We start from the raw sequence: 27983 nt of genomic DNA, 5'->3' as shown, positions 1-27983 counted from the left end.
GTGCCCAAATTGTAGATACAAGTTTTTAAAGACACTCAGTATGTGTTGTTATGCAATACTTTAGCAGCATTGCACATCTTTTTTTAAAAAATAAGTTCTATATGCATGTCGTTAAAGTTTTGCCTTCTGGAGAAGTTCTGACAAAGGACACAGGGTTATCTTAAAGTTTTTTTGGAGGGGAAAGCCTTGAAATATTTTTAGGGTAAATACTACCATTTTAAATAGTTAAGTCAAAGTTTTAAGTGAAGAAAAATTATTTTTGGTTTGCAAAATCTATTTAATGTGTTTTCCTTACCATAATAGGTATTGGGCAAACTGACTTTAAAATTATAAATATATTAATCTTCTATGTTACTCTTAAAGAATAAAGAGATTTGTTACTGTGAGGAAAGGGTTTATTAGTTCTTTTTTTTCTAAACCAGAGTAATTTTTAGACCCAGCCAAGTTTTTTGACCACTACAAAGTCCCTTCAGTTATCCCAAAGGTATTCGATTTTAGGAAATAATACAAAATTATTTCACCAAGGTAATGAAGTTTGATGATCCAGCACGTTTTGATGGGTTAGAGGGATGTAGCGCCTCCGCTCGGGGCATCAACAGGAATAGGTCTTCCCCAGAAACAGCTTTCCAGGCCCACAGGGCCATTCCCTCTTGTTCTTTCCCACTGCCACGCCTTTGCTCTGGCAGTTTCTTTGGCCTACAATGCCCTTCTGGTTTCTTAGTTCTGAAAGTCTGCTTTGCAAGGTCCATCTCGACCTCCGAACCTCAGCTCAGACCCCATCTTTCCCTTACTGGACTCGCGGAGACTTAATGTTTGAACCATCTAATTTTACATGAAATGACAAATACCCCGTCTTGTTCTGGTTTTCTAAATCTCACGTTCTTATTTGCATGTCAGTTACCCGTAGTGGGCTCTGGAGTGTCACAGAGGTACCATCAGGCCGCACAGAGTCACGGAGGGAGGCCGCGCCAGGTGAACGCCAGCGGCGCAGCGAGCTCTTCCGGCGCCGGGCTGACCGCGCGGTCACGTGGCCCGGAGGACGCGCAGCGGCCACTGCGGCTGTCCCGGCGCGTGCGCGCAGGAAGAAGAGGCTCCGTCAGGTGAGCGCACTAACAGAGTGCCGGGCCGCGGAGATTGGGGCGCTCGAGGGGCTCGAGGGGGCTGTTCCCGGAGCCAGAGTCCAGACTCCAGTCATCGCGACGGATGCTGGGAGGGTACCTGGGGCCAGACCTGGCAGGTGGGAACCGGGAGTGGGGAGGATCGGGGCGGGGGTGTGCGCAGATTCGTGGAAACTCCACAGGTTCTGGACAAGCTTGCAAACTGTCCCCCTTTCGCCTCATACCAGTTTAATGGCCTCGTCTGATAATGAAAAAGTAAGAAATAGATTTCAGAGACACACTCTCTCTCTCTCTCTCATTCGCTTCCCTCCAACTTTACTGTTTTGTTTTGTTTTGTTTTTCCTATTATTTTTGAGCCTTAAAACTACAGCTCACTAAATGCAATGTAGTATCCTGGTTTGGGTTCTGGAACAGAAAAAGAATGTTAGTAGAAAAACTGAGCAAATCCTAATAAAGTCTGTGGTTTAGTTAATAGCATGTACCAATGTTAATTTCTTGATTTTGATAAATGGACACAAATGTTAACATTAGAGGAATTTGGGAGTTCCTAGTACTATCTTTGTAACTTAATATAAATGTAAAGTTATTTTAAAATGAAAAGTTAAAAAACAAAATCTTACAGCGAAGTGAAACAGGCCATTCTTCACCAGGGAGTGCTCAAGTTAGTTCCTCTTTGCTAAGCCTGGCAGGAATTAGGTGTCTGTTTGACCAACTTGTTTGCTAAGGCAGAGTTGTCAGGCTAGTGGGTGTAGATTCTTTTAGCTCAACTTTTCCAGGCAAGAATCTGTTTTCTCTTTCAATTCTATCCATCAAGTATCTTTGGGACACCTGTTAGGCATAATTAAATGAGACGCACTCTCTGCACACTAGAGGATGCACAGTCTAGCCTGCGCAATAAAACCCTGGGTCAGGTAGGAAGTAAGGACTATTAAAAAGGTACAAGGACTGGCACGGTGGCTCACGCCTAGCATTCTGGGAGGCCAAGGTGGGAGGATTGCTTGAGGCCAGGAGTTTGAGACCGGGCTGAGCAAGACCGAGACTCCATGTCTACAAAAAATAGAAAAATTAGCTGGGCGTGGTGGCACATGCCACTACTCCCAACTACTCCGGAGGCTGAGGCAGGAGAATAGCTTGAGCCCAGGTATTTGAGGTTGCAGTGAGCTGTGATGACACCACTGCACTCTGACCCAGGTGACAGAGCAAGACTCTGTCTCAAAAAAAAAAAAAAAAAGAAACAATTTTAGAGCTCTAAAGAACCAAAAAAGTCTAATCTCCTTATTTCATTTGACAATTGAAGAAAGTAATACTCAATTTCAAATGCAGCAAACATTGATTTGGCTACTATAATTGATTTCACAATATATTATATCAAATGCCCAAAATGATGCTACAGAGTAGTTATGCTTAAACCCCTTTTGGAGATAAAACAGGCTCCGAGAAGTTAAGTGCCTTGCCCAGGATCAAAGAGTGGCAAGTGGTAGAGTGAAGTTTGAACCCAGAGCTCCTGAATCAGTGCCTTCTCTGTTATATATCCTGTTACTCCTGGGTTATCAACACTGAATACATGAAACTAGTTGAATAGAAGGTTAGTATCTTTATTTTTTTTTTTCTTTATTTTTCAATAAAGACAGGGTCTCTCTCTTGCTCAGGCTGGTCTGGAACTCCTGAGCTCAAGTGATCCTCCTGCCTTGGCCTCCCAGAGTGCTAGGATTACAGGTGTGAGCCATAGCGCCCAGCTAAAGGTTAGTAACTTTAAATATTTTCACTTTCTTACAGGTACTGTGTTCTAAAAGTAAAGTTTAATTTGTACTGTATTATGTATTAATATTACTGTTAACATATAAAAAGTGGGAGAGTACACAGCCATCAGTCCCTGAAGTTACATTTTGAAAAACAGTAGAGCATTGGACCATGTGAAAATTCATTATATTAAACCCTGAGTAGCAGGAAGATGTACCCATGGTGCCCCAATATGTGGTGTGTTGACAAATACTCTTAGCTAATCTTGCAATTGCTTACTCTCCTCTTACAGCATGTTTCCCTTGTATTGACCAGTTCCGTTTTCTTCTCTGCTGTCTGCCTAATCCTGACCACACACACACTTTCTTTTTTTTTTAAGACAGAGTCTAGCTCTTTTGCCCTGGCTAGAATACAGTGGCAACAGCATAGCTCACTGCAGCCTCAAACTCCTGGGCTCAATAGGTTCTTCTGCCTCAGCCTCTCAAGTAGCTGGGACTATAGGTGTGCGCTACCATGCCCCGCCAGATTTTCTATTTTTAGTAGAGATGGGGTCTCACTCTTGCTCAGACTGGCCTTGAATTCCTGAGCTCAAGCAATCCTCCCGCCTCAGCCTCGCAGAGTGCTAGGATTACAGGCATGAGTCTCTGCTCCCAGCCTGTTTTTTTTTTTTTTTTTTTTTAGAGCCTTGAGAAAAGGATGAACTATGAACTCCTGACCTCAAGCAATCCTCCCACCCTGACCTTCTAGAATGGTGGGATTACAGGTGTGAGTGACCACATCCGGCCAGGATGAAATATTTCTAAACAGCTACCCAAAGCAGCTGTTTTGAAATGCCTGGTGACAAAAGCCTCTCTTAACTGAACTCTGTACTGGAGGGATGGGCTGAGCATTTCGGCTGCTCTCCAGCTGCTTCAGTGTCACCAGGTAGGTGACTGTGGTGGTGTCCCCATGAGGAGGGCTCAGTGATGGTGATTTCTCTGTAGGCATTTTTGCCAGGAGACATTTTCTGCTGGAAGAAGGGCAGCCAGTAACCCCACAGTATCCAGTGTGGAGCCTTGCTGGGGAGACTATTTTGTTTTTCTGCCCTAGAAGCAAGTGCAGTAGACCCCAACCTACTCTGGGTGACTCGAGGTTGAATGGGATCTCTGTAGGTTCCACATCAGTTGATTCAACCAACCATGATCAAAAATATTTGGAAAAAAATTCCACAATGTTCCAAAAAGCAAAACGAATTTGCTGATTGCTGGGTACTCTGCTGAATCCACACAAATAAAGTGATGTATAGGCATTATAGTAGATATTATAAATAACCTAGAGATGATTTATAATAAACAGGAGGATGTGCCTAGGTTATATGCAAACACTATGTCATTTTATAGAAGGGACTGGGGCATCTGCAGAATTGGGTATCATGGGGGGGGCCTGGAATCAGCTCCCCTGGGATACTGAGGGACAACTGTATTTATTTGTTTATTCCTTCCTTTATTCATTTATTAAAGATATCTCTATTGAGCATGGATCATGTCTCAGATACTGTTTTAGACACTGGGAATACAGCGGGTGAACCAAACAGAAAACCTGCTCCCCTCACAGAGCTCCCAATCTACCCCAGGCGGTCCAGGCCTGGGCTCTGTGGGAGGTGCTCGGGCTGCCCTCCCTGTTGGGATGCATCCCAGGCAGGCCTGAGCCACCTTCTGCTTCGCTACACTCCCACTTTTGTATTACCCTCCTCCTTGTTATTGCCCCTGATTTTAGTGTTATAATTTGAAAAATAGGTAAAATATGGAGGAGTATGTTAGAAGGTCATGAGCAGTAGAAGAATAAAACAGAGATGTGGGTTAGAGAGGAGGACTTTACAATTTTAGATGGCATGGCAGGAAAGGCCTGGCCGAGAAGGTGACACTGAAGTAAAGACCAAGAGGGTGAGGAACCAGCTGTGCAAATCCAATAGTCCACCCTAATGCACGCTTTTGCTTCCTGAGGTTTTAGTTACCTGAGATTAACCTCAGTCCGAAAATATTACATACAGCAAGAGATGTTGAGAGAGAGGGGCCACACTGACATAACTTTTATGATAGTATGTTGTCATAATTGTTCTGCATTGTTATTGTTGTTGTCAATCTCTTACTGTGCCTAATTTATAAATTAAACCATCTCGTAGGCATGTATATAGGAAAAATATAGTATATATAGGAATGAGGTCGGAGATGAGTGTAGCTTCAGCCTCCTGAGTAGCTGAAATTACAGGTGTGCACCACTGTGCCGGGCTTAGCAATTTTGAAATATACAGTACATTACTATTTTCTGTATTCACCACACTGTGTAATATTTCTCAAAGAAACAAAAAAACAAAACTATTCCTCCTGTCTAAGGCTTTTTGCCCTTTGACCATCATCTTCCCAATTTTCCCACCCTCCCAGCTTCTGGTAACCACCATTCTTCTCTCTGTTCCTTTGAGTTCAAATTTTTAGATTTTACATGTAAGTGAGAACATAATGGTATTTGTCTTTCTGTGCCTGGCTTATTTAACTTATAATGTTTTCCAGTTCCATCCATGTTGTCCCAAGTGACAGGATTGCCTTCTTTTTTAAGGCTGACTAGTATTCTGTTGTGTATTTATACCACATTTTCTCTATCTATTGATGGATATTTAGGTTGAATCCTTTATTATTATGAATAGTGATGCAATGAACACGAGAGTGCAGATGTCTTTTCAACATACTGATTTCAAATCTTTTGGGTAAATACCCAGAAATGGGATCTACTGATGGTTTCTCTGCTACTATTTTTCTTAACTACGACCTGTTTTCCCTTATGATAAAGACGGCATTTGGCTAATGAGCAAGGTGGTGAGGTCATCGAGTGAGTCAGAGGTGCAGCTCTGGGAAACAGAAGAGGATGACATGACAGAAGGTGATTTGGGATATGGCCTTGGAAGAAGACCTGGTGGTATTTATGAAGTGGAAGTTTCACAATTATTTACATCTAGAAAAAGATCAAATGGAAAGAACTTTAGCCCTCCCCCATTTCCAAGAAAGGAGGAAGAAAGAAGTGGAGGTATTTTTCAATATTCCAAACATAAGAGCTTGCAAGATACGTACCCTCCTGGGTCCAGAATTTCCAGTTACAGAAGACAAAGTAGCACTGGTAAGAATGCCAAACTTCCTCTCCTTTCTTTCTTCTGTGAATTTTATCAATGCTATGACCCTTCCAACACACAAAAATAGATAACTATAGTGGATTTTAGAAATTCATTTTTATTCACCTCTTGGGATCAATGATAGGACAAAAGTAATTGATATTTATATTTCTAAGTATTGTACAACTTTTGAAGTACTGTAGTTATTAAGCATCAGTAATATATGTTTGTTAATGGCATCAGTAAGTGGTTACTGACCTTGCTTTTTTTGTTGTTGTTGTTATGTACTTCTTTTTTTCTTAGTCAACAAATATTTATTGGGTAACATTAAATGCCAGGCACAGGTCTAGTTTCTAGGAATAATGTCAGTAAACAGAATAGGCAAAGGCCCTAATATCGTGGGTGTCGTACGCTAGTAGAGGAGATAGAAAATAAACCTGCAAATCAACAGATGTGTAACATCAGGCCATGGTAAGTAGAAGGATAGTGAGTGACTACTGTTTCAGGCCAGCGGGAGGGAAGTTCTAAGGAGGTAACATCTGAGCACCTGAATGAAGCGGGGAGCAAGCCTTGGTGGCTTTTTAGGAAAGGAGTATTCCAGGCAGAACACAGATGGTTCCAGTTATTGTAGGGTGTCACGAAATTCTCAAATACTGTAAAAAAAAATTAATTTAAATTTATCATAACCAAAGAAGAAATTATGCCTTACATTAGAGAAAGAATAAAATTCAGGATCATTTTTTGATAGAATATTACAACTCCAAAATAATTGGGAATTCATGGACGAGTCCATACCTGTACTATGGCACCAGCTCTTTTCTGGCTGAATCTTTTGTAATCCATGATGTAAAACTTCCCCTTCTGAAACTTCCCCCACCAAAGTTGAATACACACAAATTAGGGCAACATGAGAATAATTTGAGAAACATGGTTTCAGATTTACAAAAAGCATATTGCAGCTTGGAGTTCATTCCCATCCTTCAAAATCTTTCTTGAAATTAGAATGGGATTATTTATAGATTTTTCTTCCAGTTCCTTAGAGGATGGATTCTGTTTTGTAAGCAAGATGTTGAAAACTGAACGTAATGCTAAGATGCCTTTATAAAAACATGAGGAAAATGCTGGGACATAAATAAGATTTAATGATAATGTTATAGTATGAGTTCCTGTTTTGTTGAGTTATGGACTTTTGTCTTTTGTCCAGGTTGGCCCTATCCTAGGTAAGGGTATTGTATTAGTTTCTTATTGCTAATAGATAATTTCTAAAATACCACGAATTTGTGACTTAAAACAACACAAATTTATTATTTTACAATTCTGTAGGTGAGAAGTCCAAAACAAATTTCACTGGACTAAAATCAAAGTGTTGCAGGGCTGTGTTCGTTCTGGAAGCTCTAGGGGAGATCTGTTCCCTTGCCTCTTGCAGCTTCCAGAGGCTGCCTGCATCCTTTGCTCACAGCTGCTTCCTCCGTCTTTGAAGCCAACAATGGCTGGTTGTGTTGTTCTCACATCATATCATTCTGACACTGACTCTCTTGCCTGCCTCTTTTGTTTATTAGAATTCTTATGAGTACAGTGGACCCACTTGGATAATCCAGGGTAATCTCCCATCTTAAAAATCCTTAATTTAATTGGATCGATGTCTTTGGGGCTACTGTTCTGCCTATAATAAGTATTAATAGAACAGAAATGTTGTTTGCCAACCCAATGTTTCTGTCCTTCCTTGGAATCCTGTTTCATCACAGTAAAAACATGATTTAGGTTTTGCCTTGGATACTGTCATGTTGATGAAAGTTCAGAATAGCAAAGAAAAAAATTGTTTTGAGAATTTTTTTCCTTTCTTTTTCCAGAATAAACATTCTTCTCAAGAATTTTTTTTTTTTTTTTGAGATAGGCTCTTGTTATGTTGCCCAGGCTAGACTTGAACTCCTGGGCTGAAGCGATCCTTCTACCTCAGCCTCCTGAGTAGCTGGGATTACAGGCTCATGCCACTATGCATAGCTTCAAGAAATTTTTAATGTCTCTCAAAATAATCTTTATAAAATTATTTTTCTTGCTTTTACTTCTTATACTCTTGCTTGTAACTTTCTATCTTAATTTTTTTTATTGCCAGTGAAATGAAACTTTTAGAAAGCTCAGTTTAATTTCCCAGTTGATTCCATTAAGGAGAGAATAATTGAAGTTACAGAAGACTTCTAGTCATTCTCGTTGGAAAGAAATTAAATATAGTTTATTTCTTAGATGAGCATATTACTATACCGATCAAGCTTAAGCTAAACAGCAAAATCTGTTTATTTTACTCACCAACATTCATGTTTTTCTATTTAATGTTCAAATATAATAATTAACCAATTCATTAACATCAGTTTTATTTTTAGAGTCCTTTTTTTAAAGTCTTTCTATTCAAAAGTACAGTATGTATCTTTTCATTTGTGAAATGTTTTAAGCTACCTATTTTGATCATTATTTGGTCTATTATAATTCTTTTCTTTTTCCAGTTTAGGGAAAACCTGTATTTGATAATTTGTAACCAAATGTCCTGTTGTTTAATTAGTTAAAGAAAATATCCAAGTTTTTTTTTTTCCTCTAATAGATTCTATTTCAGAATTGTCAAATGAAGAATTAAGGCAATATCTTCATGAAACTTTAGAGGTAAGTACTCTTGTTAATATAAAAATTCCTATGTAAATAAAGTCTGTTGATAGATACTTTCTTTAAATACTACTAAAACTGTGTGGAAGGCAAATATTGGCTTTCCAGATATTCTTGATGAACACAATCTAAAGCTCCTAATTTTTTACGTGTGCCACCTCTGTTTCTTACCCACCTGATCTCTTAAAAAGCCTACTTATGTAAATATGCCCACTAGTTCTCCCTTCCACCCTACTTCTCTAATCTCCTCCTTGAAAATAATTATGGCTGCCTTTCATCTGCCTTCCCTGTGTATGGCTTGAAATGACCTGACTTAATTTAACCTCCTTGAAGTCAGAAGACCAGAGCTTCTCCCAGGTGGCCTGAGGAGCCAGTGGGAACAGCAGTTTCTGTGAGGGATGCCTATCCTTTGGGAAACAGGAAGCCCACCTTAGTATGTGTTTATGACTCTTCTCATGAAAGCTACTGTATTAGTTTCCTAGGGGATGCCGTGACAAAGCACTAAAAACTGGTGGTTTAGAACAACAGAAATCTATTCTCTTTCAGTTCTGGAGGCCAGAAGTTTGAAATCGAGGTGTTAGCAGCCTGTTCTCTCTGAAGGCTTTAGAGGAGAATCCTTCTTTGCCTTTTCCTAGCTTCTGATGGTTGCTGCAATCTTTGGCATTCTTTGGCTGGAGCTGCATAAATCCAGTCTCTGACTCTGCTGTCACATGGCCTTCTCCCCATGAGTCTCTGTCCAGATTTCTCTCATTTTATAAGGACACCAGTCATTGGATTGGGCTCATCCTAATCCACTGTGATTTTGTTTTTTTTTTTTTTTTTTTTGTTGAGACAGAGTCTCACTTTGTTGCCCAGGCTAGAGTGAGTGCCGTGGCGTCAGCTTAGCTCACAGCAACCTCAGACTCCTCGGCTTAAGCGATCCTACTGCCTCAGCCTCCCGAGTAGCTGGGACTACAGGCATGCGCCACTATGCCCGGCTAATTTTTTCTATATAGATTTTTTTTTAGTTGTCCATATAATGTCTTTCTATTTTTAGTAGAGACGGGGTCTCGCTCAGGCTGGTCTCGAACTCCTGACCTTGAGCAATCCACCCGCCTTTCTCTCAGAGTGCTAGGATTACAGGCGTGAGCCACCGCGCCCGGCCTGTGATTTTGTTTTAACTTGATTACATCTGTTAAAGTAAATTTGGCCTGAGGCTGCCTCTTTACCTTGAGTCCTGACATGAGGAACTGCAATCTAACTTAGTATGTAATAGAATTGAGGCCAGGTACACAGTGGCTCACGCCTGTAATCCCAGCACTTTGGGAGGCTAAAGTGGGATGATAGCTTGAGGCCAGGAAAAGAGTTTTAATTTTATATTATTAGCTCTATGGCCCAAGTGAATAAAAGGAAGAGATTTGGGCTTATAGTTACAACTGGCACCTGATAGTGAAGCTCTCAATTTTAGCATGTCTGGTTCACTTACAAAGTCTAGAAGAATTTCCAACCTCATTTGTAAGTACTTTGAGCCAAGGGTAAATGGAGACTAGCCAAAGTGGTAATTTTGGGGTTGCATATCTTGCAGGTAGGAAGATTAATTTTATTTCTGTCCTCAGGAGGTAGAAATTTTAAAAACTGAACTTGAGGCATCTCAACGACAACTTGAAAGTAAAGAGGAAGCACTGAAAATTCTTCAAAGCATGGTAAAAATTATTATTAAACTTTTATCACTTACACATTCCAATAATAATTGGTACGGTTTTAGCTTTTAAAACAAGAGCAGCAGTGCTTTAGTATAGTTGGGGTTTTTAATTGTGGTATAGATGTTTTTAATAGTTTTATAATTGACTTACATACCATGAATTTCATTTATTTTAAGTGTACACTATGATTTATATTTACTAAACTTAGAGTTGTGCAACTGTCACTACAATCAAATTTTAGATATTTCCAACACCCACATAAAGGAACCTCGTGCCCATTTGCAGTCATTCCTCATTCTCACTCCCAGCCCTAGACAACCACTAATCTACTTTCTGACTTATAGATTTGCCTTTTCTATTTCATATTAAAAGAATCATACAATATGTGATTGGATTCTTTTGCATCTGGATTCTTTTAGTTGTCATGTTTTTGAGATTCATGCATGTCGTAGCATGTGCCAGCACTTTCTTTTTATTACCATATAATACTCTGTTGTATAGACATACCACATTTTGTTTATCCATTTACCGGTTGATGGACATTTGGGTTGTTTCCAATTTTTGAGTGATAAATAATACTGCCATGAACATTTTCTTTGTGTGGAAAATTCATTCATTCGCACATTCGTTGGAAAAGAGCCAAACCAAGATCTTCTGACTTTTGCATTATCAAACTTTCCACAAAAGATGGTCACTGTGAAATTCTCAAGTTAATTTTCTGTCTTAATTTTTCTATATATATATATTTTTTAGCTGTCCATATAATTTCTTTCTATTTTTAGTAGAGATGGGGTCTCGCTCTTGCTCAGGCTGGTCTCGAACTCCTGAGCTCAAACGATCCGCCCACCTCGGCCTCCCAGAGTGCTAGGATTACAGGCGTGAGCCACCGCGCCCGGCCAATTTTCTGTCTTAAAATGAAAATATGAACTTCACTGTGCATATAGGAATGATCAGAAATTTAATTTATGTTGATTCTATTTTTATTTTCTTAGGCAATACTTGGCAAAGCCACAAGTCATACCCAGGCAGTGCTTCAAAAAACTATGGAACAAAAGAGATTCTTGGAGAAGGTATTTGCCACTTTTAGTATAGACTTGTTCAGTCCAATACACTTTAAATAGAATTTCCTTAAACTCATTGTACTAATAAATATGTCATTTGTGCATCCCTTCTGCTAGATGTGCTTCAGTTTCTCCCTTTTGGAGCTTATAATCTAAAACAAATTGTCACATGGGCAAAGAATTAAGAAATTATTTCCCTATTATAAGGTAATAGGTGGCCTGCCAAATTGATACTTCTTATTTTTTTATTTTTAATTTGTATAAATTTAAGGAGTACACATGCAATTTTGTTACATGGATATAGTGTGTAGTGGTGAAGTCTGGGCTTTTAGTGTAACCATCACCAGAATAATTAATGTACATTGTATCCATTAAATAATTTCTCATCCCTCACCCCCCTCCCACCTGCCCGCCCTTCCGGGTCTCCAATGTCTATTATTCCCCACTCTCTGTCCACATGTACATATTATTTAGCTCCCACTTATAAGTGGGAACTTAGAAGCAGTATTTGACTTTCTGAGTTATATTCATTTAAGATAATGGTCTCTACTATGATTTCATTATTTTTTATGGCTTAATAGTATTCATGTGTGTGTACGTGTGTGTGTGTGTATCTATCTTGCATTTTCTTTCTTTTTTTTTTTTTTGAGACAGAGTCTCACTCTGTTGCCCAGGCTAGAGTGCCATGGCATCAGCCTAGCTCACAGCAACCTCAAACTCCTGGGCTCAAGCGATCCTTCTGCCTCAGCCTCCTGAGTAGCTGGGACTACAGGCATGTGCCACCATGCCCAGCTAATTTTTTCTATATATATTTTTAGTTGTCCAGCTAATTTGTTTCTATTTTTAGTACAGACAGGGTCTCGCTCATGCTCAGGCTGGTATCTCACATTTTCTTTATCCAACCATTGATTGATGGGCATTTAGGTTGATTTCATATCTGTCCTATTGTGAATAGTGCTAAAATAAACATGAGTGTAGGTATTGCTTTGATATAATGATTTCTTTTCCCTGGAACATATACCCAATAATGGGATTGCTTGATCAAATGGTTGTTCGATTTTTATTTCTTTGAGAGATCTCCATAGTGTTTTCCATACAGGGTGTACTAATTTATGTTCCCACCAACAGTGTATAAGAGTGCCCTTTTGTCCATGTCCTCACCAACATCTATTATGTTTTACTTTTTAGTAATAGCCATTCTGAACTGGTATAGGATATTTCATTGTGGTTTTAATTTGCATTTCTCAGGTGATTAGTGATGTTGAGCATTTTTTTCATATGTTTGTTGGTCATTTGTATGTCTTCTTTTGAAAAATATCTATTAATGTCCTTTGCTTACTTTATAATGGGATTATTTGGGTTTTTTTGTTGTTGAGTTGTGTGAATACTTCCTATTTTTCTTATTTTTATTTTTTTATTCTTCTGCTCTCCTGGCAGGGCCTGCCTCTTTCTGTCCATCTCATCATCACTATAAAGGTACTTAGGAATCATCCTAAATAGTCAACTTTCCTCTGCTTTTTGTGCCATCCCTTGATGGCACCATTTGGGCTAAGACTTACAAGAGTGAATTTTGTCTACATGGGCTTGGGGGTGAGCATTGAGAAATCTTGGTTCAGTCCAGAAAATTTTGAAGATAAGCAATTTAAAATTGTTTCTATATTAAGTAAGCTTTGGCAAAGCTTTTTTGAGTGCTAAGAGGCATCTTTTATGTGTTTACAAATGTCATAGACTCTTTTTGAGCAATAACTAGTTTTTCATCTTTAAACGATTTCTGTGAAATGATTACATGATTTATTTTAGTTATTCATAATGTCCTGAAATGATTTAGTTATAGTAATTTGCCATGAAAGTGCTATTTTCTTTCCATAGGAAATAAATGCCTTACAGTGGGAAATAGAATTTGATCAGAATAGATTTAAAAATATAGAGGAATCTTGGACTCAAAAATATGACAGGTTTGTATATCGTTATTTCATAATTTTTCTTTGAAAATCCTTAAAACATGTATAATTCAAATGTAGCTTAGGCTTTCTTCTTCTTCTTTTTTTTTTTTTTTTTTTGAGACAGAGTCTCACTCTGTTGCCCAGGCTAGAGTACCATGACGTCAGCCTAGCTCACAGCAACCTCAAACTCCTGGACTCAAGCAATTCTTCTGCCTCAGCCTCCCAAGTAGCTGGGACTACAGGCATGCGCCACCATGCCTGGCTAATTTTTTCTTTTTTTTTTTTTTTTTTTTTTTTTTTTTTTTTTGAGACAGAGTTTCACTTTGTTGCCCGGGCTAGAGTGAGTGCCATGGCGTCAGCCTAGCTCATAGCAACCTCAAACTCCTGGGCTCAAGCGATCCTACTGCCTCAGCCTCCCGAGTAGCTAGGACTACAGGCATGCGCCACCATGCCCGGCTAATTTTTTTTCTATATATATTTTAGTTGTCCATATAATTTCTTTCTATTTTTAGTAGAGATGGGGTCTCACTCTTGCTCAGGCTGGTATCGAACTCCTGACCTTGAGCGATCCACCCGCCTCGGCCTCCCAGAGTGCTAGGATTACAGGCGTGAGCCACCGCGCCCGGCCAATTTTTTCTATATATATATTTTAGTTGTCCATATAATTTCTTTCTATTTTTAGTAGAGACGGGGTCTCACTCTTGCTCAGCCTGGTCTCGAACTCCTGAGCTCAAATGATCCTCCTACCTCAGCCTCCCAGAGTGCTAGGATTACAAGCGTGAGCCACCGCGCCTGGCTCCTATGTATCTTTTTATGAATGTTTTTTAAGATGGCCTAAGCTCATAGTTGGTGTTCAAATGGTTACTAAGTTGAATTAAAATTAAAGAGAATGAGTATGCAAAATGGATGCCTAGAAATATTTCTAGTTCTGATTATTTCTCAACAAAGTATACAAAAGGTTAAGAGTCTGTTTAAAAATCGCATCACATTTCTTTAAATTATTTTTATTTTTGTGACATATGTAAATTCTAGACTACTCTGAAGTAGGAAAAATTATATGTAGGTTTTTGTGTTCTAATTATGGAAATAAAAATTTCTCATTCAGCAAGAAAGTGTTAATGTTCTACTTATTTGAAGAGTACTTTTTTTCCAGACTAAACTGTGAAAATGCCATCCTCAAAGAAAATTTGAAACTGAAAACAGAAGAAATTAAAATACTAAAGTCTGAAAATGCAGGTAAGTAAAGAGTGGTATTTTGATGGTTCTTTAAAAATATTATGTAAAGCTGGTTGCAGTGGCATGTACCTGCAGTCCCAGCTACTAGGGAGGCTGAGGCAGGAGTATCAATTGGGCCCAGGAGTTTGTGACCAGCCTGGGCAACATAGCAAGACCCTGTCTCAGAAAAAAAATAAATAAATAAAATTAAAATATTATGTTAAAAGGTCAGTTTTATGTAAGAGTGTCCTGTGTTAAAGACACATGTACCAGCCAAGTGTGGTGACTTATGCCTGTATTCGTAGCACTTTGTGAGGCCAAGGCGGGAGGACAGCTTGAAGCTAGGAGTTCAAGACCAACCAGAGCAACATAGTGAGACCCTGTCTCTACAAAAAATAATTTAAAAAATTAGCTGGGCCTGGTGGAATGTGCCTGTAGTCCCAGCTACTCGGGAGGCTGAGGCAGGAGAATTGCTTGAGCCCAAGAGTTGTAGGCTGCAGTGAGCTATGATGATGTCACTGTACTCCAGCCTGGTGACAGAGTGAGACCCTGTCTTAAAAAAAAAAAAAGTATCAATAAAGACGAAGTGCTAGTATTTTGAATTAATGTATTTTAAGGATAATAGAAGGAAGAAATGCATGATTTAGGGGTTTTTAAAATTAAAAACAACTTATCAAAGTAAAATTCCAAAACAGTTTCAGCACTCCAGAGTAAGACCTTATACCCATTAAGCATTTTCTATCCCCATTCCCCTCTTTTCATTTAGTTTTCAGTGTAAAGCAAAATGGTAGAGAACCTGATGTTTGGGGGACTAAAGTAGAAATTATGTGTTATAATTTTGCATTATATATCCCTTATATAATGAACCACCTTATGATGAAAGTTGATGGAAGGCTATAAAGGTATTTGGTATTAGCTTTTTAAAAATTTTTAAGAGATGTTAATTCTCTCTTCTTAGCAGAAACTGTTTTAAAGTAGTGATTTGAAGGGGACAAAACAAGTTCTAAATCAGGTCCTGAGGCTGAGAGTGGCTCTTTCTTTTCTATTTCTTTCTTTTTTTTGAGACAGAGTCTCACTCTGTTGACCGGCCTAGAGTGCCGTGGCATCAGCCTAGCTCACAGCAACCTCAAGCTCCTGGGCTCAAGCAATCCTACTGCCTCAGCCTCCTAAGTATCTGGGACTACACGCATGTGCCACCATGCCCAGCTAATTTTTTTTCTATATATTTTTAGTTGTCTGGTAACTTTCTTTCTATTTTTTAGTAGAGACAGGGTCTCGCTCTTGCTCAGGCTGTTCTCGAACTCCTGACCTCGAGCGATCCTCCTGCCTCAGCCTCCCAGAGTGCTAGGATTACAGGCGTGAGCCACTGTGCCTGGCCTGAGAGTGGCACTTTCTATTGTGTCATAACTGAGCTGCGTAAATGCCTCTGGTTGAGATCTGCACACACAGGTAGTGCTTCTCTGCACTAGGGACTGGACTGATGAAGATGCCTCCTGTGTTGGATTTGTGCAGGGCAGAAGCTCTCATCTTCCTCCCTACCACTCCACCTTGCAGTGGGAGGGGAAAAGTTATGGTTTTCTGTTCTACAGTAGATAGCAGGACCCCTCTTGTTCTAAATGTTTGGTGGGAGCCTCTTGTGAAAAGTCTTCACTAATAGAAAAATCTGTTAGTGTTTAGATAGCTCATACATTTGGCATTAATACAATATATGAGATCTCGCCATCCATTTGTCTTACTATCCATAACGTCTCTGAATAAATTGCCTCTACATATTCCCTTTCTGAAAATCCTGCAATTTTCCCAAGAGCAAACAAGTAGTACACTTCTGCAAAGTTAAGATTCTTCCACATTAAAAATGATGACATCTCACCTAGTATTATATTATCTCACATGCTGCCTTCTTTGGTATCAGGTAGGTTTTCTGGATGGAGTCAGATCTTGTGGGTAATGTCTATTGTTTATGCATTGATTATAAGAAATGAGTATTCGATGTTGGTATAACTAGATTAAATGAGGTTGGAGTTAGACTTCAAAACTAACACTTTCTTATATGGCCCTTTCAAGTTTTGAATCAACAATATTTGGAGGTCCTCGCCATGCTTGATATCAAACAGCAGAAGATGGCTCAGGAAAACATGTGCCATGGTAAAAGTGGCTGTGCAGAGGTTTCAGGTCTTGAGGTGGGTAAGCAAATACGAAAGTTGAACAGGAGGGAAGTTTTCTCCTTTCCTTTTCTTTCCTTCCTTGCCCTTTGGTACATGTTCCTGGATAGCACATACTTCAGCAATTTGGGAATGAGAGTTAGAGAGGCCTGTGGGCTTGCCCAGGTCGGTTCTTCCAGCCTTGCTGATACCATGCCCTTCATGCAGGACATTCTTGAACACTAGGGAATGTCCTGGCCACTTCCTGCCCTGTTTATTTCTTATTTTTTATAGCTCTAGCAGAAGCTATGTTAGTAGTGTCTCACATCTGGGTTGGGGCTTATGGTTTCAGAGTGCTTTTACACACATTATTCTACCTGATCTTCACAGTAGTCTTATGAGGGCTGCAAAGCAGGTATTATCCCCATTTTAGGGAGGTGGAAACTAAGGCTCAGGTAAGTTCAATTATTTTTCTGAGGTGACAAGGTCAATCAATGGTAGAGCCAGGTTAAGAACGAAGGTCTAATGATGCATTGCTAATGGCTTGCAATGTGGGAGTTTGGCTAATAAGGTCAAAAGGGTCCTGGGGCTGGGCGTGGTGGCTCACGCCTGTAATCTTAGCACTTTGGGAGGCCAAGGTGGGAGGATCGCTTGAGGCCAGGTGTTCAAGACCAGCCTGGGTAACATAGCAAGACCCCATCTCTACAAAAAATAAAAAATGTAGCTGGGTGTGATGGTGTATACCTGTAATCTCAACTACTCAGGAGGCTGAGGATTGCTCGAGCCCAGGAGTTTGAGGTTTCAGTGAGCTATGATTCTGCTGCTGCACTCTGGCCTGGGCAACAGAGCAAGACCCTGTCTCAAAAAAAGGAAAAAAAAAGGGTCCTGGGACTTATAAGAAATAAGCATAACAGTGGAGTGAGAGGGGCTGCCACTCACTCACTGTGGGATTTCAAAAAAGGAAAATTGTTAATAATAATGGCAAGCACCTACCTAGTCCTTAGCAAGTGCCAGATATTGTTCTAAGTGCTTTACATAAATTGACATATTTAGTCCTCATAATACCCAATAAAGTGGATATATTATAATCCCCATGTTACAAATGGCACCGAGAGGTTAAGTAATTTGTCTGAAGTCACACAGCTAGTGGGTGGTAGATCTGGAATTTGCTCTACTGCCAATAGCAAACAGGAAAAATAAAAGAAACTGAACTGCGAAGAAAGTTCTGAAAAAGGATGCTTTGTTATAGTCTTGAGTAGGCTATGGGGCCAACCTTACCCCAGGCTAGGTAGGAACAAGGGCCCTGACCTTGTTCCAGATGAAGGAGCACTGAGGGAAGGAAGGTAGCATTAGGAGTCTGAGGTCTTTGCTGAAACCTGGCATGTTTTATGTTGGTCCTACCTGTGTCTTAGTTACTTTTGGCAATTTTGGCAGGAGTGACTCTTAGGAGCAGGAAAAAGAAAAGGGAAAATACCTGTTTGCCACATATCTACCATTGTACATTTGTCTCAACTGAAAGGTAACTTTGTGCTTCACAGTTTTCTTTGATGTGAGGAAGAATTTTCTGAAATGGCCTTGGAATTTTCCTCCCTAAAAGTCTCTAAAACAGGATTATGTGTTAAGCCAGCCTATCTATATGAAATTTACAGGAACGGGAAGAAGCTTACATAATAATTTTATAGTAAGTTCCACATGAAACTTGAAAAGACATGACACACTATGTTGCATATATTGCCCCTGTTAAATTGTTAACTTATTGGAATATGTTGGGAAAGTAATTTGTCGTTAGCTTCAAAAATGGGTTAAAAAAATAAAATTCTTACGTTTCTTGCAACTACAGTGGTCAACCAGGTGTCAACCTAAAATAATCAAAAGGATCAGAATTTAGTTTAAAGAGAGTTGATTCAAGCACAAAGTTTAAGGACAGGCTGCCCAGAAAGAACAGATTCCAAAGAATAGAAGTCAGGGTTCCAAAGTGTTGACGTTTGGGATCGCCTATACAGACAAAGTTTAGAGAAGTTTAACAGAATTTCAGCATCTTTTTATGTAAGGCTTAATGCAGAGTTACAACAATCTGATTAGTTAAGGTGGTCTTTTTCTTTTGGGAAAGGTATATTTAACATACCACACTGAAGATGTAATATTTCCGGGGTCTTGGGCACCATCTGGTCTGAGGCCCAAGACGACAATAAAGGAAGCAGTTAATCTATAACAAAGATCACTGATTGGAAGCAGGGAAGGTCTGGTCTCCGGTCTCTCCTAGTCATTTACAGAACAAGAACAATGAAGAAGAGAGTTGATCTATTATCTGAGAAGCAGAATTTCAAACATGCTAAGTGACTCAGTCTCCAGGGTTTAACTTCCTCCTTGACATAATAAATTTAGAGGGCTTTGAAATTTTATTTTCTTTTACACAGGAGTGACCCATATGGACTATTCATTTTTTTTTAGGAGTGGAGGGATGATTGTTTTCCTCATTGACATATTAAAATGCACTCATATTCTAAGCATACAACTCTCCTCAGGGAGAACTGACACTAGTGAATTTCAGGCTTCAGGGCCAAACTGTCGCAGGAAACCCATGCTGTGGATGTTAGTGTTAACTACTTTGTTAGGCTAAACTCCAGCCAAGGACTCAAATATTTAGGGACTGATGCCAAGATTACAGGTTTTAAGAGTAAAATGAAGGAAGGTAAAATTCCTTTATGTTTTTGTTCCAAGTAATGGCAATCTTTCCTCATTTGTAGTTAATTTCCTCTTGGATCCTAAAATCCTGATCTCAGCTTTTTTCTATTTTTTTTTTCCTTTCCGGATTCTTTGGATCAGATGCTTGAATCGTAATGTGCATGGGTATGTATGTGGGTACCCCTGTGTTTGTGTGCAGCTAAAACAGTGTGACACTTAGTAATGGGGGTAATGCTTTTGGATTTAAAGCTTGCAGTCCTTGGAGCCTGCCTCTGTCATGGTCCTGGAGGGAACCCCTGTTCTTGTGCCAAAATGGCAGCGTCCACTCGGAAACTGCTTCTTCAGCTCAAACAAGAGGTATCGCATTATCTCAACAGCAATAGCTTTGGTTTTGTTTCTCTACTAATAGTAGAATAAATGGAAATATCTATAATATTTAATTTCATTATAATAGTTATTGGCCATGGAACTTACACTTAGTTTTATATGATAGCGTTAACTTGTCAACTGGATTTTGTTTACCTGGTTCCAAAATACAGATAGTACTTGGCATGATATTTGAAGCCACCTAAAGTAATTTGCCTGGTGGCTCACGCCTATAATCCTAGCACTCTGGGAAGCTGAGGTGGGTGGATCGTTTGAGCTCAGTTTGAGACCAGCCTGAGCAAGAATGAGACCCCATGTCTACTAAAAATAGAAAAAATGAGCTGGATGTGGTGGTGTATTCCTGTAGTCCCAGCTACTTGGGAGGCTGAGCAGGAAGTTCGCTTGAGCCCAGGAGTTTGAGGTTGCTGTGAGCTAGGCTGATGCCATGGCACTCTAGTAGCCTGGGCAACAGAGCAAGGCTCTGTCTTTAATAAAAAAAAAAAAAAATTAACTAAAAACTTAGGCAGATTACTTTAATTTTTTTTTTTTGAGACAGAGTCTCACTCTGTTGCCCAGGCTAGAGTGCCGTGGCATCAGCCTAGCTCACAGCAACCTCAAACTCCTGGGCTCAAGCGATCCTCCTGCCTTAGCCTCCCAAGTAGCTGGGACTACAGGCATGCGCCACCACACCCAGTTCATTTTTTCTATTTTTAGTTGCCCAGCTCATTTCTTCTATTTTTAGTAGAGACAGGGTCTCACTCTTGCTCAGGTTGGTCTCAAACTCCTGACCTTAAGCAATCTTCTCACCTCGGCCTCTCAGAGTGCCAGGATTACAGGGCTAAGCCACCTCACCCAGCCTTCAGTTAATATTTCTAAATTCATATTTTTCTCATCTGTACATGACCCTAAAATTACTATATAATACAGGGAAAAGTACATTTATGCTTAAGATCAGTAGGATCAGCAACACACATGGAGCATATTTTGTGTGTGTGTGTGTGTGTGTGTGTGTGTGACAAAGTCTCACTCTCTCACCCTGGGTAGAGTGCAATGGCGTGATCATGGCTCACGGCAACCTCAAACTCATAGGCTCAAGTGATCCTCCTGCCTCAGCCTCCCAAGTAGCTGGGACTGCAGGTGTGTGCCCCTACACCCGGCTAATTTTTTCTATTTTTGGTAGAGACGGGGTTTCAGTCTTATTCAGGCTGGTCTTAAAAACTCCTGACCTCAAGTGATCCTCTCGCCTCAACCTGCCAGAGTGCTAGGATTACAGGCGTGGGCCACGACGTCCAGCCACGGAACATATTTGAAGAGCAGCAGGGTACAGTGGAAGGAACCTTTGTACCAGCCAGGCTTGTTTGCATCTTTGCTCCACCATTCACTAGCTGTGTGGCTTTGGACCAAATAAATCTCAGTTTTCTTTTCTTTTTTTTTTTAAACTTGCAGTGTTGACAAAGCCTCAGTTTTCTTATTATGTTAAGTGCAGGATAATAACTACCTTTAGAACGTTGTTGTGAGAATAGAGGAAATAGACATTTAATATTTAGCACAGTGCCATGAACATGCCAGACATTTAAATGATAGCTGCCATTATAATTGGGCTTTAGGCCAGGTATGATGGCTCATGCCTATAATCCCAGCACTTTGGGAGGATGAGGTGGGAGAATCTGAGCCTATGAGTTCGAGACCTGCCTCGGCAACATAGCGAGACCCCATCTCTACAAAAAATTTAAAAATTAGCTGGTACACCTATAGTCCCAACTACCTGGGAGGCTGAGGCATGAGGATTACTTGAGCCCAGGAATTCGAGGTTGCAATGAGCTATGATTACAGCACTATATTCCAGCCTGGGTGACAGAGTGAGACCTTGTCTCCAAAAAAAAAAGCAAAACAGTTTCTTAATTACAAATATAGTAGATGGACCATAATTCTAAAAATGTTTTACTTTCATAGAAGGTATGGAATTTAAAGTTTTAGAGTATATAGGAAAGTGAACAGCTAAACAGTAGCAATAAGAAAAGCATAAGACTACATCGATCAGAGTCAAGGTCAGCTATAGGAGGAATTGGAAAGATATTAAACATCATTACTTTCAATGGTATTGTCTGGAATGGTCCAAGTCCAAAGTGAAATGCAGCCTTTGGCATCCTTTCTTCTTTCTTGCTGGGCCCTATGCTGGATTTGGACAAGACACATGCAGGGGCTATATAGGGTAGTGTATAGGGTTGGATTAGCAGGGAGTTGACAGGTACCATGAGGGAAACTGGGAAACTGTGGGTAATCTAGGTCAAGAGTGGGCTGCCTACTGCAGAAGAGAATTGGGAAGTAGCAATTAGTTTAAGCAGATAAACTAGGTCAAACACAGGCAATAGACCAGTGCCAGGGAGGGAGAGTGCATATTTAATTTGATTCCACATTCAGGCAAGAATTGTTCTGGTTTTGCTTCTGACATCTTCCAAACTTTCTTTCAAAACCAGTTGGAACTTTTGCAGAAGAGTAAAGAAGAGGCTTATATAATGGCGGATGCATTCAGAATTGCATTTGAGCAACAATTAATGAGGAAAAATGAACAGGCACTAAGATTGACACAAATGGATAAAATGTGTAAAAAAGCAACAAAACGGATAAATTGGAAGCACCTTAAAGAGGATGGTAACTATGAATTATAATAGCAATAATCAGGTGCAATTTTAGTTTTTTCAGTTATAATCAAAGTTGATGAAACATGTTTAATCCAGTGTGGATGAATATAATTAAAATTTCATATATAGTGATTTATTTAAAAATTTAGCAACTATGGAAAAAAAGAGTCATTGGATATTACATGTGCAGATGATCTATTTGAATCAACAAAACCATAAAATAACAGGAGCATCTCTTTTTCTTTTATCTTTTTTAAATTTTTTAAATTTTTTTTTTTTTTTTTTTTCCTGAGACAGAGAGTCTCACTCTGTTGCCCAGGCTAGAGTGCCGTGGCATCAGCCTAGCTCACAGCAACCTCAAACTCCTGGGCTCAAGCAATCCTCCTACCTCAGCCTTCCAAGTAGCTAGGACTACAGGCATGCACCACTATGCCTGGCTAATTTTTCTATGTATGTATTTTTAGCTGTCCATATAATTTCTTTCTATTTTTAGTAGAGACGGGGTCTTGCTCTTGCTCAGGCTGGTCTCGAACTCCTGAGCTCAAACAATCCACCTGTCTCGACCTCCCAGAGTGCTAGGATTATAGGCGTGAACCACTGCGCCCAGCCTAAAATTTTTTTAAATTAAATTAAATTTTTTCTTTTTTGTTTTTTTTTTTTGAGACAGGGTCTCAGTCTGTTGTCCAGGCTATAGTGCACTGGTGTCATCATAACTCATTGCAACCTCAAACACCTGGGCTCAAGCAATCCTCCTGCCTCAGCCTGCTAGGTATCTGGGACTACAGGTGTGCACCACCATGCCTGGCTAATTTTTCTGTTTTTTGTAGAGATGGAGGTCTCACCCTTGCTCAGGCTGGTCTTGAACTCCTGGCCTCAAGTAATCCTGCTGCCCTGGCTTCCCAAAGTGCTAGGATTACAGGCATGAGCCACCACACCCAGCCAGCATCTCTTTTCTAGTACTCTTCTATTTTGTTTAAATAAGACCATGTTTAGTGGAGAAAAAATTATAACAAAAGTGCTAGGCGATTAAAGGGAAACTGCCAAGAAGGAAGTAATATTGAAAATGACATTTAAACTCTACATTAAATGTCTTTATCTGATTAAACTTTATTGACATGTGTACTTCTAGAAGAGAAATTGAGGAGTAGAGGAAAAAATCTTAAAATTGGACAAATTAATAAGATATACCCATCAAAAGTTCATGGCCAATTTTAAATATTATTGTATTAGTGTATACAAAAATACATAGAAGTATCATGAGAGAATTGAAATAGATCTTGCAATATAAACAAAGTAGCTGTTATTTTTTAGAAATTTTAGTTTCTCTAAATAGTCAATATCAATGTTATTCAGTAGAATCCATATTGCTTCAATTTAAAATGTCAAATTATAATTTGAAAGCCTTTGTCAGTCAAGAAAGATTAAAGCTGAAGTTTATAAAAAGTTTAAATGTTTTAATATAGAGATTCTGAGATGACTGTATTTTGAAATACTTTCTAATCTGTCAAATCCATAATCCTAATTTCAAGTTTATATTCAGATGAACTTGAAAGGGCTAATAAACATCTTATTAAAAATGAAACCTTTAATAGTAGCTACCTATTTTGTTTGAAATGTTTCTTTTCAAACATTATATATTGGTAATAATATACAAGTCAACTATTGTGAGTTTTAGTTCCATTAGCTAAACTTTACCCCTTTGCTGAAAAGGTAAGAAGTGGCTTACTGGGATAATAAAAACAGAAGTAGTAAATCAAAATTATGAAAGTAGGTAAAAGCAGACCATAAATGCCATATATTTAGAGTGTTCATTAGGTAGAAGTCAGGGCAAAATAGGAAAATATAATGTTTCATAACTCATTCTCAAAAAGACATTCACATGGTCCTGAAATTAAATTCTAAAAGTGTTTTCTAACATGAGACTTTTAGAGTCCATTGAGGAAATATAATGGCTAAGTCCTCAACAATATTTTATAATGAATACAAAGTCAATATTTATAGGACCGTTTTCTATAATAATCCCTTGATAAAAGCTGAAGATATAATCTTAATGTCCAACTCAGTGTAGGTGATTTTGCCAGGGAAAAAAGCTAACATGGTCCATGGTGCATGTAAGAATACCTAGTTATGCCGTGGACAACAGATATCTTCCTCAGACACTTCTTCTTTCCGTTTAGGCCCTTGATAGGAGCTGGATTGCAAAATTTTCAAAGGTATACTCTTAGAAACAGCCCTGGTGTTTCATGTTGATCCCTTTGGAAATCAGATTTTAATTATTTGTTTTGATGAGAGTGGAAAGAAGAGTGATGGGAGAAAGAAGAAAAGAAGAGGAAAGGCAGGGTCAAAGTAATCTTATGAAAGCCTGTCACATTCTGTCCCCTCATGGAAGGTCCCCAACTCTGCATGGAGCTTGGCTATTAGGATAGTGCTGTGTAGACAAAGCTGTATTTGTCTTAAGAGGTAGACTCATATTCATTTCAGCATTTGAGTATGTGTTCATTTTATGTTCGAGAATTCTTGCCTTTCTCAGTGTAAGAGATAGCACCAAAGTGTTCTTTCTACTCTTACCACTCACCATTCAACACAGCACTTCTGACATAGATATTGAGGGGGGATCCCCCACACCCCAAGCAGTCAGTTCTCCAGCAGACACCAGCGGGTGTCCGATAATTTAACTCAATTCTGACACTATCGACGTGGAGTTAGAGTCAGCTCCCACAGGTTAAAGGCTCACAGTCCCACAAGGCAGCCCCCACTTTAGAGTCAGTTAATTTGCTACATGGCTCACAGAATTCAGGGAAACACGTAATATTTACCAGTTTATTTTAAAGGCTATTACAAAAGATATAGATGAAGAGGTGGCTAGGGCAAGGTATATGGGGAAGGGTGCTCTCTTTGGTGCACCACCCCTCAGGAACCTCCCTATGTTCAGCTACCTGGAAGCTCCCTGAACCCAGTCCTTTTGGGTGTTTATGAAAGCTTCCTTATGTAAGCATGACTGATTTTTTTTTTTTTTTTAGTTTAAAAAATTTTTTTCCTTTTTTGAGATAGGGTCTTTTTCTGTTCCCCAGGCTAGAGTGCAGTGGTGTAATCATAGCTCATTGTAATGAACTCCTGGGCTCAAGTGATCCTCCTGCCTCAGCCTCCTGAGTAGTTTGGACTACAGATGCATGTGCCACCATGTCTGGCTAATTTATTTTTGTAGGGATGGAATTTCACTATGTTGCCCAGGCTGGTTTCGAATTCCTGGGCTCAAATGATTCTCCCACCTTGGCCTCCTAAAGTGCTGAGATTACAGGGATGAGCCACTGTGCCTGCCCCTGCCATGACTGATTAAGTCATTGGCCACGTGAACAACTTAACCTTCAACCTCTTTTCCCTCCCCAGAGGTTGGGGGTGGGGCTGAAAGTTCCAACCCTCTAATCACAAGGTTGGCTCCTCTAGCAACCAGGTCCCATCCTGAGGCTAGTCGGGAGTCCACCAAGAGTCTCATTAGAACGAAAGATGCTCCTATCACCCAGGAAATTCCAAGGGATTTAGGAGCGCCTTGCCTATTTTTACTGTTTTTAAGTGGCATTCAAATATATTCACATTGTTGTGTAACCATCACCACCATCCAGCTCCAGAACTTTTTCATCTTGCCAGAGACTGTGCACTGTTCAACAAAACTCCCCATTCCTCCTTCCCTCCAGACCCCGTGGCATGTTGTTTAATGGCACAGTTCCCCGAGAAGTAGATAATATTCTCATTTAAGAGGTGAGGAAAATGAAGCTCAGAACATTCATCCAAGGTTGTAAAGTTAGTATGCGGATAAATGAGGATTCAAGTCTGAGTATTTCTGGCTCTAAAGCAGAGTTTGCATGGTTCATAGGCTGCCTTTTGGGTGTAGACATGTTCTGCTGGGTCTGCATAGTGTTTTCAAATAATGTGGACGAGGCTGCCTTTTCATGCAGCTGTCAGTGGCGCAGAGGGGCAGCCGTGCCTGGGGCAGGTGGTGCTCTCGGTTCTCTCACCTGAACTGCTGTCCTGGCTCGGAAGGCCTTGTGCGTCCCACTGTGCTGTGCTGCCTGACTCACTTGTCCTAAGGGTCTCCCGAAGGGGACAACCTTCAGACTGGTTTAGGAATGAGCCTTGGTTCACAGTTACCTCTTTTACTGAAGTATATCAATGAATGTATTTTTGACTCACTGGATTCCATGTTCAATTTTAGGATATCCATCACAGAGGAGTAAGAAGACCTTAGGGCAGAAACTCTTGGGTATGCTCCCTTCAGAAAACAGTTCGAAGCAGACAGAAGACCAGGACAACCCTCAAGAAGTCTTTAAGATGTTAATAGATTTGGTCAGTATCTTTGCTTTCTTTTTGTTGCAGGTTGTGGTTAAGCTAATCTGTTTGCTTCTTATTAATTCAACTCTTTATCTCTCTATACTTGTACTTGCCTTTTATGCCCTTTTCCCAGTTGGGGTACACTTACTCCAAATTCTTGATCTTTACCTCCTTAAACTCCCCGAATGCTCTTTTCTTCTATTGATGTTCTGTGCAGGGTTAAAGCTCCACCTCTGAAAAGAGGGAGCTCCTGGAACTAAGTCCAGCCAGCTCTGTTGTCTGCATTTATATATACAGTTTGTGACAAGACTGTTTATTCAGCATTTATAAAGTGTTCAAGGCACTTCCTCACACGTTATGTCCTCACACATTATGTCCTTTAATCATTACCACAGCCCTGAAATCAGTCCTGTTATTCACACTCCACAGATGACTAAAGTAAGACACTGAGAGACTCAGATTATATGAATATATCTCTAAAAAGTGTTAGTTATTTGCATATAAATGTATAAAAACAATTTATAACTCAAACATTCCTTTAGAAATAAGTACCTGTTGATATTATATATATAGACACATACACACCCCCATATATAATTCTTTTCTTCCTTTCTCTCTAGATAACTTATAAAACTTTCAGTAGAAGGGATGCTGTCTTTTGTTCTTTTTAAAAAGAATCCTCAATAACATGTAGCCTAATGCTTGGGGATCAGGTGATACCTAATTAATTTATCATATTGATTGACTTGACAGATTTAGGGTTGAACATTTGATAAAATACTACAGTACTTCTTTCTCTGAATATATTCTGTGATTTCTTGACTAACTGGTACATTTTTAATTTCTGTGCATGCAGTTGAATGATAAAGAAGAAGCTTTGGCACATCAGAGAAAAGTTAGTTACATGCTTGCTCAGGCACTGGAAGACAAAAACACTGTCTCAAAAGAGAGTGAAGAAAAAAATCCTATGAAAGAGAACTTTCCATTCAAAAACCCCTGGCATAAAACTTCAGAATTTTCTGTTTTGCATGATCCTGTACATTCAAGTGTCCAAACTTTTAATTCTGTGGGCTGCATTTGTTCAATCCAGCACCCTCAAACAGATCCAAACTACACAAGAACTCTTAAAAGATCTCGTTCTTTGCCATCAACTATCATATTTTGAAGACAAACCAGTTGAAATTAGAACTGAGAGCTGTTTATATCAAGAGACTTTGAAAAAGGGTTGTGTAAATGTTGCTACATTTTGAGAAGTTGTATGTTTTCCAGGCAT

At 39.5% G+C, this 27983-nt stretch overlaps 1 protein-coding gene across 1 annotated transcript; it reads left to right on the top strand.

Annotated features, from left to right (window-relative positions):
- The first annotated feature begins 1128 nt into the window (after positions 1 to 1128).
- CCDC125 (coiled-coil domain containing 125) lies at positions 1129 to 27983 on the top strand. The gene is made up of 13 exons (XM_069492320.1): positions 1129 to 1237; positions 2746 to 2860; positions 5682 to 6005; positions 8591 to 8649; positions 10245 to 10331; positions 11324 to 11401; positions 13262 to 13347; positions 14489 to 14571; positions 16615 to 16730; positions 19626 to 19733; positions 22220 to 22394; positions 26595 to 26725; positions 27567 to 27983. The coding sequence occupies exons 3-13, from the start codon at positions 5696 to 5698 to the stop codon at positions 27873 to 27875; spliced, it is 1542 nt and encodes a 513-aa protein (XP_069348421.1). The 5' UTR covers positions 1129 to 1237; positions 2746 to 2860; positions 5682 to 5695; the 3' UTR covers positions 27876 to 27983.

The sequence above is a fragment of the Eulemur rufifrons genome, chromosome 17, assembly GCF_041146395.1.
Source record: "Eulemur rufifrons isolate Redbay chromosome 17, OSU_ERuf_1, whole genome shotgun sequence".
Classification (NCBI taxonomy): Eukaryota; Metazoa; Chordata; class Mammalia; order Primates; family Lemuridae; genus Eulemur; species Eulemur rufifrons.
This window is presented reverse-complemented; position numbering and strand designations above follow the sequence as displayed.